The 12584-nt window shown below is 37.8% G+C and overlaps 1 protein-coding gene across 1 annotated transcript in view; it reads left to right on the forward strand.

Moving 5' to 3' along the window:
• Window positions 1-12584, forward strand: part of LOC150079318 (uncharacterized) — a 211685-nt gene that overhangs the window by 27649 nt on the left and 171452 nt on the right. The window contains exons 2-3 of the mRNA XM_090383031.1: window positions 6132-6282; window positions 10729-11099. Of these exons, the coding sequence (XP_090239157.1) occupies window positions 6132-6282; window positions 10729-11099 (522 nt within the window). The remainder of the gene's footprint in view (window positions 1-6131; window positions 6283-10728; window positions 11100-12584) is intronic.

The raw sequence follows: 12584 nt of genomic DNA on the forward strand, positions 1-12584 counted from the left end.
AGCGGTTAAGCCACCTCAGGATCCAATATTCCACAGTCATGAACCTCCTGAGATTTTCAACTTCTGCGGAAGACCAAACAGGGGAGGCATAAAGGGCGATGGGAGAGGCACATCTCACTACATAGCGTGTAGTGAGATTAGAGCTTCGAATCCCTGTCAGTTCCTGTTTAACACGCCACAGAGCCCCAAGAGTTTTCTTTCTTGCCTCTGTGAGGTGAGGGGCAAAGGTGAGTTTTTCATCCCATATCATACCAAGGTCTTTGTATTGTTGCACTCCCTGAACAGGATGCCCATTGAGGAAAACACTATCATTCTTCAGCCTCTTCATAGTGAATGACATTTGAGCGATCTTTTTCGGGTTCAAGGCAATTGCAATGTCATTTAGGAACAAGGCAAAGTCTTCAAGTTGTCTGGTAGCATCATTTGCAATTAACTGTGAATTGCGATCATCACTGGAAGGAATGAACATCTTGAGGTCGTCTGCATATGATAGGAAATTGTCATGTCGTGCCAGATAGGGTCAATGGCGGCAGCAAAAAGTAAAGCAGAAAGGAACCACCCTGAGGTAGTGTTCTGTTCAGGGTGTATGAAAGGACTGTATTGTAATGCAAAACTTGTGTTTGCCTGCTGGTGAGAAGAGCTGCAATTGTATCAAAAAGGGGGCTCCTGATTTAGAAGGGTTTTGATGGAGAGTGTCAAATGCAGAAGAAATATCCATAAAAATTACATCTAGTTGATATCCACTATTCAGAGCGCGTTGTATTAGACCAAAGGTCTCAAGGAGGTTGGTTGTGGTTGATCTCCCCTTAAGTGTTGAATGAAGGTATGCTGGGCGATGCCTAAAGCAGTGGGAACCAAAGTACTTCAGGAGTGCTTTTTTAAAAATTTTAGGGTGTGGCAGCTAATTGAGATGGGCGTGTAATCTTTGACAGTCTTGGGATGTGCATTTTTAGGAACAGGTTTTGTATAGTACAGCTTCCACATCTGCGAGACGTTGGCGGTTTGCAAGATATTATTATATGCTTGAAGGAGAAGATCGATTATGTAAGGGCTACAGATCTTGATAATAAAGAGGTGGGAGCCATCGGGCCCGAACATATTGTTTGTAAGACTGTTGATGGCCTGAGTGAGGTCAGCCCTGTTGAGTGTAATGGCGGACAGCTGTACTGTATTTGATCCTGGGACGTAGCAAGCATTTGCATCTGCACTATCTTTTCCCAGATCTTTGAAGGTGTTGAGAACCCATTCAGATAGTATGTTTACTTATTATTATGTCATTATTTGTTCCGACTCTTCTGTTTGAAGCGAGCCTGTTGTACAGGATTTGCCTGTGAGCTTGAATCTTAGCTCTCACAAAAGCCGCTCTTGCCTGGTGATATATCGTTCTGTTTTGATCGAAGGATATTTTCTAAAGACCCTAAAGGTCTTCTGTTTTTTTGTGAAGAGGGCTTTTAGTTCAGTTGAGAACCACGGCTTTGTCCAGTGGCAGATGTAGACTTCTCTAGCCGCTCCTATTTCAGCAATTTTTTTAGGTGCAACGCAATGGAGTTAATAATCTCTGTCGATGGTAAGTGTGTGATTGTGTGCCAGTCAACCGATTTAAAATATTGAAGGTTATCGGCTTCTTTGATGAATTTGATGGAGAAAATAATCTTGTGTGTAGATTTGGTAGGGTGCCTTCCGTCAGAAGAAGAGTATATGCTGGTTGATAGCTCAATAACAAAAGGTGAATGGTTATTTAACAACATTCCGACAATGTTGTTAAATAACAAATCTAGCTGCTGGAATCCTAGTTGGTGATGTGTCAAGTTCTTTCAGACCGATTCCTGATAACAGGTTCGTGAGCTCTTCCTTCTCATTACTGAACTTCGGGAGGGACAAATTGAAGTCGCCCGAAATGATAGGTGAGATGATTTTAACGTGTCATGATCCAACAGTACAGCTCGAATATATCTTCCGAGCTGTGATCTGGGGATATGTAGATTATCACAAGCTGCAACTGGTATTCTGGATATTGATTCCTTTTATCTGATATTGAGATACTCAAGGCCTCAAAATATTTTGAGTCGCTCCTCCCCGTATGGGTGATATGAAGTTGCTTGTGGACACATAACATCACTCCACCTTTCTTTTGGGTTCGGTCATTTGTTATGATATTATATTTCTGTGCATCGGAAAGGTATGCAATTTGTTTGTCTGCATGTAGCCATGTTTCAGATAGGCACAGAGCAACGTATTCTTCAGCTATAAGGAGGGACTCTAAGGTATGCAGCTTATTGGCTATACTTCGAACATTCTAGTAGAATATAAGAGCAGGATCAAGATCGGCACTGTTCAAAGTTCTGAATTTAATCTCGGGGTCGTGGGTTCGAGCCCCACGTTGGGCGGTTTCTTTTTAAGTCATAAATAACAACGAAATCCCTTTTCATCTCTACACGCACTGCATCAAATGATTCTACTATTCACTACTCACACAGCAGTTGGATGGTTTAGCAGTGGTAAAGTTTTTTTTTTTTTTTTTTTTTTTTTTTTGCGATCTTTTGAGTTCAGGGCTGAGATTGAAATTTTTCTGAACGAGAAGAACCGTCCTCAACCACTATTATCAAACACTGAATGGCTTTGGAAAGTAGCTTTTGCCGCAGACTTGATAATGTATCTTAATGAATTCAACCTAAAATTACAAGAAAAAATAGCCTTGTATGCGAAACTCTTACTGCGGTAAAGTCATTTCGACGACAACTAACGTTTTTTGAATCACAAGTAATGTTAATCTGCTTTATACACTTTTCGTGCTGTCAAAAGTTAAAACAAGAAGCAAGATCTCCATTCCCATACAAATTTGCAGAGGATATATTTTTCAAGCTCAAACTATAGTATCAGCAGTGTTTTTCGGACCTCGATGCAAGTATAAAACAAATTAGCATTTTTCAAAATCCATTTAATTGTGCAACTGAGGAGCTTCCACCTAACCTTCAATTGGAAGTGATTAATCTTCAATGTAATGACTAGCTAAAAGGCAAATAACAAGAGAAGAATCTAATAGAATTCTATAAATGCCTTCCAAGCGATTAATACGCTCAATTGAAATCATATTCTCGGTGATTGATATCAGTATTTGACACTACCTATCTGTGTGAAAGACATTTTCAAAGATGAAATACGTAAAATCTCATTACAGATCAGCATTAACAGATGAACATTTGCAATCGATTTTGATGATAGGGAACACTAACTTTGAATCCCAATTAAGCGAAATATTTTCCCCAAAAAATAATTCCATTCTTCTCATTAGTAGACCTGTATTCCAAAAAAATTGTACTCAATTATTATAATTATATTTTGAATTTCGTCAGTAAAAAATTAGTGGAAATTTTTCTCTATTATTATATAAGTACCTACATGATATCCTCAAATTTGCCTCTTGGCCCGCAAACTTAAAATATTTACTGTCTAGCCCTTTACAGAAAACGTTTGCCGACCCCTGATGTAGCTGATTACTCAGTTCAATAGTATTTCCACGCATCCGCATGAGTCGAGGCATGCGGTCATCAGAACCATACAATTTGGTTGATGCAAGAACTTTTGCAACGCTATGCTCGATGAAAGCTTTGTTAGATATGCAGCGCTTTGTGTGCGCGCTCATTATTCTGCACTTGTCTCATGCAAATTTAGTTTTAAATTAAAAAAAATTACTTTTAATAACAATAAATAATGATTTTTGAAACTAGCAGACTTCAAAAATCAAAAAGTTGCTGTTGTCTTAGGCGCATCAGTGACTTAGATCAAACTGAGAACAAAGTTGAGGAGAAATTGTTGAAGTTAACCATAAGAAAGACACCTGGGGTGGATGGGATCTATCCAGTTATATTAAAGGAGGCGGCAAAGCAACTAAGTAAACCCTTAGCCATAATTATGAGAGCATTCTTGGATTCAGGGGAGGTCCCCACGGACTAGAGATGTTTAAATGTATCCCCAATTCACAAAGGGGGATCGAAGGGTGACACGAGTAATTACAGATCAGTTATTTTAACTTCTGTTCCGGGTAAAATAATGGAGTCACTGGTTAAAGATGCATTGCAGGATCATCTAGACAAGATTGCAGCAATAATTCAGACACAGCATGGGTTTTGTTAAGGGAAAGTCTTGTCTGACAAATTTGAATGGGTATTATGTTGTTACAAAGGAACTGGATGCAAAAAAAAAATTTTGATATCATATACTGTACTTGGATTTCAGGAAAGCTTTTGACACTTGCAAATGGAAGAATACTGTACAAATTGGAGCAGAATGGTATTAATGGTAAGTTGCTACAATGGATAAAAGGATGGTTGAGTGGGAGAAGACAGTGGGTGGTAATCAATGGATGCTGCGCTTCATGGACTAATTTTATTAGTGGAGTCCCACAGGGTTCGGTGTTGGGTCCGCTGTTGTTTTGTATATTTATCAATGATATTGATGAAGGTATGTCAGGCTTAGTGTCGAAGTTTGCAAATGATACAAAGGTTGGCAGGGTTGTAATGACAGTAATGGCAGTGTACTACTGCAACAGGATCTAGAAAATTTGGGCAGATGGGCTGAGAAGTGGCAACTGAAGTTTAACATTGACAAATGCAAAGTACTGCATATGGGTAGAAGTAACCCCAGAGAAACGTACCAGCTGTGTGGTACTACACTTAAGGTGGTAGAAAATGAAAAAGACCTGGGAGTAATTGTGCAGTCAGATATGAAGTTTTCTGAGCACCCTGAATTCTGATGGGATTCTTCCACTTGTTCAGGTTACGAACCTAAGGGGGCATAAATTCAAATTGAGGAAAGACAGATGTAGACAGGCTGCCAGGGCAGGTCATGGGGTTTTGTCAATGATATACAGGAATTTTGCTAGCAGGGAAAAGGAGGTGATTGTCCCTCTGTATAAGGCAATGGTCAGGCCACGCCTGAGTACTGCGTACAGGTCTAGAGGCCTCATTTTAGGAAGGATGTAGATTTGCTTGAGCGTGTACAGAGAAGGGCAACAAGATTGGTGAGGGGAATGAAGGGATCCTCTTACCAAGAGAGGCTTAAGTTCTGCAAATTGCAGTGGCTGGAGACTAGGCACCTGCGAAGTGATCTGATTGAGGTTTATAAGGCCCTGAATGGGCCGAGCACCCTGAATTCTGATGGGATTCTTCCACTTGTTCAGGTTACGAACCTAAGGGGGCATAAATTCAAATTGAGGAAAGACAGATGTAGAATAGATGTGCGGAAATTTGCCTTTAGCCAGCGGGTGGTTAATTGCTGGAACAAACTTCCATCTGTCGTTGTGGGATAGGTTAAATTAATATAAGGAGGAACTGGACAAACATTTAGAGGAAATTGTTTTGTAAATTTTTTTTTTTTTTTTTGGCTGATGCTGCTTAAGCTCATACGCTTGCTTTCTTGCATCACATGCCACTACCATATTCCGCCGTTGTGTGTATGTCTGTACAAGTGTGTTCACGATTTGCATGTTGTGTGGGCTGAATAACTGGGGAAGAGGACTACTGTACATCCTCTGCCTGAGAACGGCTAGCTGTACCTTAATTGAAGAGAAATTGTAGATGAGAAGCAATCCGGACCTCTCCAAACAAGTGGCGAAAACAGTACACTGTTAGAGGGCAATGCAAGTTGCAATAACTTCTTTCTAATACCACCAGCCTCTATTATTCAGTATATAAATTATCTTTTTGATATGATTAAAACAGCGGTTTTCAAACCGGCCAATGTTGATGAAAACATGACGTAGAGATTGTGGGTGGGCCGTATATCAAGTTATTGCTGTGATCACTACCATCCTTTCATGAAAAAAAATGGTTGGAAATAGGTTTTTTTCAGCTGCATCTTATCGCAACTGTGATAGTTAGGGTTTTCGCTGTACCTACATCATAAAAACGGCCGCGGTCCGCACATAAAAAGATCCTGGCCTCACTTTGTGAATCCATAGATTAAAACAATAGCGAGTCATAAATAATTGTAGTCTCTTAATGTGTTCAGATAACGGCATATAAGAATATCTTGATTAGTAGAAATTGTAATTTGTATGCATGCAGTGAACAATAAATAGCTTTTAAAATTAGTAAAAGTGACAAGTATTTTTTTATTTTATTTTTTTAAAGCAGGTGTGCGGAAAGAATGAAGCATTTCCCTTCAACTATGGAAAATGCAGCAATCGAACTCGTGGACGTTTCCCGTCCTGACGAAAAACCATCCAGTCCCCATCAGCGCCAAGTTTACATCAACATGGCTTTTGTAGGTGATACCATGGTAGTAAGTAGCTTTTTTTCAAGTTTCGATAATTATTAATATGACTATTAAACATATCGGAAACATTGAAAAGTGTCCGTTTCCTTAATACACCTGTAGAATAAAAGCGGAAAAGAATGAATGAAGAAAACGAGAAAAAGTTAGCTCAGAGAGTCTACACTTATGAATGGACGTGCGTTGACTTTTTCTACACAATTTAAAAAAAAAAAAAAAAAAAGTGAAGAGAAAGTGGCATTAGATATGCATTAGAGCGGAAGAAAAATTTCCGACAGGAAGATCCTTTAAACAAGTCGGGATTTTTAGAGACTGTGAACACCAATGCAAATATGAAATCGGTATACTATGGTAGGATTGATTTGCAAAGAGTTTGTCAGGAAGAAATTAATAAAAAAAAATGTACAGTAAAACGAGTCATATGTTGCTCTGTCATACGCGAACAGAGAATCTAAAAGAAAATAACTTTATGAGCATCACAGTTTGAAACTCGTGACTAGTATGACAGTTTTATCTTTCTATACATTAAAATAATTTTCCTTCTAGTGATATTTATTCAGCCAATGGGAGAAGAGATGCAGGTTACGTTTAATACGTAACAAGAGCTTGTTTTACTGTGGTAAACAAACTTCTGTTTAAGCGTGGTCACGCGCTATGTTTATCTAACATGACCACGCAGTACCATGCTTGATTTCCATATGTAACGTATTTATGTATTCATAGCAGAGGAAGAGACACACGCAGTGTCGAAAGCTTCTGTAAGTATTTTATTTTACTTTATCAAAAGAAGCTAGAGCAGGGGGCAAAGCCCCCTAGTAACAATTAAACTAATAGCATGGTATGTTGCAGTTGAAGAAACAGCCTAAGTTTTTCAGACTTGGTTAAAACGTGATATGTTTTCCAGGAGCAGGTTAATGTTATTCGACATAAAGAAATCTGATCTTCTAGAAATCTGGGTGTTACTGAAGGTAAACATAGTTGCATCGCATGCGCTATTCCTTTTGTCTAGAAATAAGGCAAGACTGATTTTAGAAGAATTTAAATTGAATGGGCATTCTCCGTTAGGGAATACTGTATTTACAAATGAACGTTTAAGGAGCTTGTAATGGATATTCTAGAATTTTGGTTGTTTGTTAATACAAGGTTTCCTAAACGAGTAGTGCAGATTACTCTAATCTGAAAAACGGATGCAACCTGATTAATTACAAATTAAAACATTTCACTCTGCATAAGTTTTTTTTTTGGCGTGAATGTAAATTTAGTGTTTCAAAATAAAAAGTTACAGTAACATTCAAAGTAACAATTCGCCAAACTGCATAACGTTTCGAATTCACTTGGAGCTCGTTATAATTCCTAGAATTTGGAAGACGACCGCCAAGTTATTCCACTCAGATTCTGAGTGACACAGTTTAGCAGTTATCTCCAGAATTCCGGACCTCATAACGAATTGCAAAGTTTGTTCGAAATTATATCCAAAGTAGAGTGAATTTATATTATATTTATATAAATAAAATACATTTACACGAATATAACTAATATGGAGCAGAGTGTTTTAATTTCTAGCTTTTCTAGTTAATCTGATTAGACAATATGTAAGTATGCCTTTCGCACAAGAAATTATGGATGCAATTATCAGTCGGTGGAAGGTCACTGATGATGAAAAGATGAAATCTGAAGATTTTTTTTCTCAACGTTATTTCAACATTTCGTCGCTCTTTCATTATCCACGAAGGTTACTGATGATAATATAATAAAACCTTCAGGTAAACCAACATTAGTTTAAAAATTTAAGGATGGATTTGAAGGTGGAGTGTATACATGTCACTATCTGTAATTGTACCCATTATACAACTTCCGAAAGTGGATTTTGTTCACACGACGTGTATATATGACATATACAGTATAACCAGAGTTTCTTGGAGGTGTCTCTTCGCTAGACTCAAACGAGCTCTGGAGGAAAAATAGTCCATTAAGGTTTCCCAAAGTGTCCTTATACTGTGTCAGTGACAATTGAATCACAGTAGTGATGGGCATAATCGAGAGGATATGCCCAACACTACTCAATAATCGAGTCATTCGAGTGATTAGTAGTTACTGACTGTTAGTCATTCGATTATGACAAATAAGTCGATTATACTAATGCCATTCGAATGAGTGTTAGTTACCAATTATTGATGTTTATTCGATTATTATTATTTTTTTTTTAATGGAAACCCCAAACACGAAAGGTATCAAAACCTATAGTACTTAGTACCGTGCATGGGTTGAAGGAGAAGTATGGGGGGAGGGGGATGCCGGGAACTTTGCTCTAGAGACTAAACATGGGTTTCACCACTTCAAGCCTCCAATAAGCAAAGTGGTGGTATTTCACCGGTTGATGAAAGTCATCTACCACCTGCATGATGGATGATTCGGTTATACTCGTATTATTCGAATGATTAATGGTTACTATCTACTGATGGGCATAATTGAGAGGATATAATGATATGAATGTAACCGAATGATGTATGTAATTATCATGTGGTAATTAACGGAGACATCAATTTTATATCTTCCGGTGATGCTCAGATCACTATCCTTGTTGTGGAATAACACCTTTTGATGTTTGATCCAACTCAACTTCATTGCCATATTATAAAGTTTTAATGAAGTTATAAAGTTTATATTATAGAGTTTTTTTTTATAACTTTTTTCAATTATAACGATGTAAATATTGTTCTATTTGTCTGTTTATTTTTTATTATATATATATATTTATTAATAAACTTTATCATACTTGTATAAATGTAATACTCCTGGCCACTTCCATATTTTTTCCAGTTACAATATATAACGATATAAATAATCATATCGATCAGACTGTCCTAAATGTAATACTCCTGGTTGTGGCGTCGTAATGAATGATATTGTTTCTGTTACTGCTTGCACCTTGCTTAGCAAAAACAATAATTGAATGTTTCCCCAAAATGAAAAAAACCTATTCAGAGTTGCCGTTTTGAAAAGCAGACAGGATTGTCTAGCAAGCCATAGACTGGTATTTTTGCATATACAGTATTGTTAAAAACAGTTCTGTAGATGGTTACTGAGTGCATAGGAAAAACATGGTTGTTAGATGAATGTGATCAATAGTTTGTACCTTCCTGTCATTACTTGATTGCTACTGTTTTTCCCCCAACCCTCGTAGTTTGCATCTTACTTTTATATACAGTCACTTAGCTCACAGAATCATTGATTGTCCGAGGTTCTGTTGTTGTTGTTTGGTTTTTAGGAGCATTAGCAACTAAGGCCATACTGCTCCGGGATATGCGGTGGTCATTCCCTGACCTTTCCGCATCCTCCGTATTTGGTGGTGACGGGCTCGAACCCCGGTCTAATCAAGAAGCGTGTGCTACGCACTGCTGCTCCTTCCCACCTGGCTACGGAGGCGCCATCCGAGGTTCTCATGCCATCATTATTAAGTAGTTCATTGCAATATACTTATGAATATTATCTTAAAAGGTGAGTCAATTGCCAGACATAGGAAGATTTGAATTCGTTTTATTTTAATTGATTTTAAGTAGTCGGTGACGATCAGTTGAGACCTCTGCGCACTGCATAGTTTTGTGCATTCCGGTTAACGTCGACGTGTGTATTAATTATTTAAGAAATTTCATGCCCCTCACATTATTCAGCGGACGAAGAGTATCCTTCTTCTTTTTGTTTTTTAACCGTGATCCGGTGAGATTTCTGAGTATCACAAAGCGGGATAGGTGATATTACTCAACTATTTGTTAGTTGAAGAAGGTCTCCTAATTCTGTAAAAGCATTCTTTGTACAGTTCTTAACATGGTGTGGATACTAGTGTTGTGTGATTTTTCCGCATTAAATGCAGAAGTTAATTATTCCGTCGTTTGGCGAAGATTACATTTAATAATCCGTTCCACATGTCGAAGTGCTCGACGTCACCTTACATCCTTGCAGTTGCATCTGTTCACAGATGTTTTTTGGGTGCTCTTCCAATTGTTGAAGGTTAAAATGACACTAATCTTTGAACTAGATCAGTGCAGCCGTCCTGTTTGCTGTAACAAATTGTAACATACAGCGACAATTATGCCTCTTTGGAAGTCTGTGAAGTCCTGTCCGTATTGCCATCCGTGTGCAGTTCTGTTAATATAGAAGCCTAGAGGTGGCTGCAACCGTGAGGGGCGACAGAGTAAGCAAAGTGACTCTTCATTGTTCTTCCCTTCCTGATTCAAATAATATTACAACTATAAAAGTTTTCAAAAATATTTACATTTTTGTATTTGTTGCTTTTGTGCATGAATCGAGAATGTTAATATTGTATTTGTTTGGTGTCCGGATTAAATATTTAAAAGATATTATTATTTAGAACATTATGATTTCTTTAACATCAGAAAATACAGTAGACATACTGCTTCTTTACAAGTAACGTCGTGTTTTGTGTTTGAATTTTAGAAAGAAGACAATGCTACGGCGTACACTCCTGCTAGTAACGTTGCCCCTTCAGAAGAGCTTCCCTGGTTTTGTAAACCAATATCTAGGGTTAATGAATGGTTTAAGCGACACAAGCGAACAATTATAAGAATTTTATTTGCAATACTCTTCCATGTGTATCATGTATATTTTGGTTTTGCTATCTATCACATGAACAGGGATTCTAACTGGTGTGATAACGTGGTTTTGCTCATTATCATCACAGTAATAGCATACGTGATTGTTGTGTATAAACTTTTAGTGAAAAGATACATTTTTCCACCTTTGTTCAAAAGAATGAGTCCAGTTTTTAAACTGTGGAAGAAATTGATGAGTTATCGGTGGACGTCAAGGTAAGTTATCATTTATTGATTTAATTCAGTGTGTAAGGCATTTATACCATTCCATTATTATTAGCTGATTGTACACTTATTTTGTTTGTAAGAATTGGCAACATTTTCGGCTAACTTTTCCCTTAAGTTATTCTGGATTTTTCATTCTGTTGGCATGCAAATTGACAAGTGAACACACTTGTAAGGCATAATACACAATAAATCATGCGGTGGGAAGTACCGTATGAACTAGTGCATTATGACCAAAACAGTCGACGTGTCCACGAGTCACCAACGAGATTTCCTGTTATTGCACTACATTACTTTCAAATAAATCACTCCCAAGAAACAAATATTCTGTTATTTATTTAAAAGGTTTACACCTGATGGCTCTTTCAGTGGTATTGGAATGTGATCTTGTCAAGAGGAATGATATCAAATAGAACAAATTTGATGAAATAGTAACCAGAATTACTCCGAAACTAATGCCTCTAATTTTTTTATTTTTTGATACTACTGCAGTATGCCAGTTTAAACTGTTTGTTATGCACTTAAAGTCTTTATTTATTTGGAAATTGATTTTTTTTTTCACATATTCACCACAACTTTGTATAAATTTTGTTCACAGCTGAACAAACTTTCTTCCGCGACGTTCTTTCACCTGTTAGGTCCTTTCGTGTTAGGTCCTCGTTGAGCAATAGGACTTAGGTGAAAGTTTGATAGCGGAAGGTTGGGGGATTGGGCAGAAGAGTCTATTCGAATTCCTCAATGCTTTCTCTTGTCAGGATGTTGGTATGGAATCTTACAATATTGTGCTGAAGGAGAAAATTTTTCTTTTCTGTCCTCGCTCTTTCAATTCGCATTTTCAGCTTCTTCAGTGTCTCCATACACGTAATGAGCGGAATTGATGTCTCTCCATTCCAGTAAATCTACAAGGATAAACTCCTCTGTTCCCAAAAAAAAAAATTTTTTTTTTTTTCCGGGTTGATGGCGATTCTTCGTATAGCCATTCCATAGACTTCCACTTTCAGTGACTATGCGTCAGGAAACATCCTCATTCATAGTCTTATACCGCTCCAGAAGATCGACACTAGCCTGCACTCTCTGCCTCTTGTTATCTGACGTGAGCATCGTGGAACCGATCTGGCACACAATTTCCTGTGTCCCAGATTATCCTGAACTGTTTTTAATGCATTAGTGCAGTATATTACCACACTTTGTTTTTGTTTTCATGCATTTGTAAGCTGATTCCTGTAAATTTCTCGGGTCGAGCACGCATGTATTCTTGTACATTGTACTGTGTTCCTCGCACCTCAGTCTGTAAATTTCACATCCTTCATCTTTCACATCGCCATCCTGCAGTGACCCGCGGTTTCTTGTGGTTAATTAATAAACTGATAACAATAAGAAGAAGAAGCTCACTTGCACCACACAAACAACTGGCAAAGCAGTTCACCCGAACGATAAGGCACCCAGAGACAATCCCGAAGTTTCTCACTCAAGGAA

The sequence above is a fragment of the Mastigoproctus giganteus genome, chromosome 10, assembly GCF_048544385.1.
Source record: "Mastigoproctus giganteus isolate SK-2022 chromosome 10, ASM4854438v1, whole genome shotgun sequence".
NCBI lineage: Eukaryota > Metazoa > Arthropoda > Arachnida > Uropygi > Thelyphonidae > Mastigoproctus > Mastigoproctus giganteus.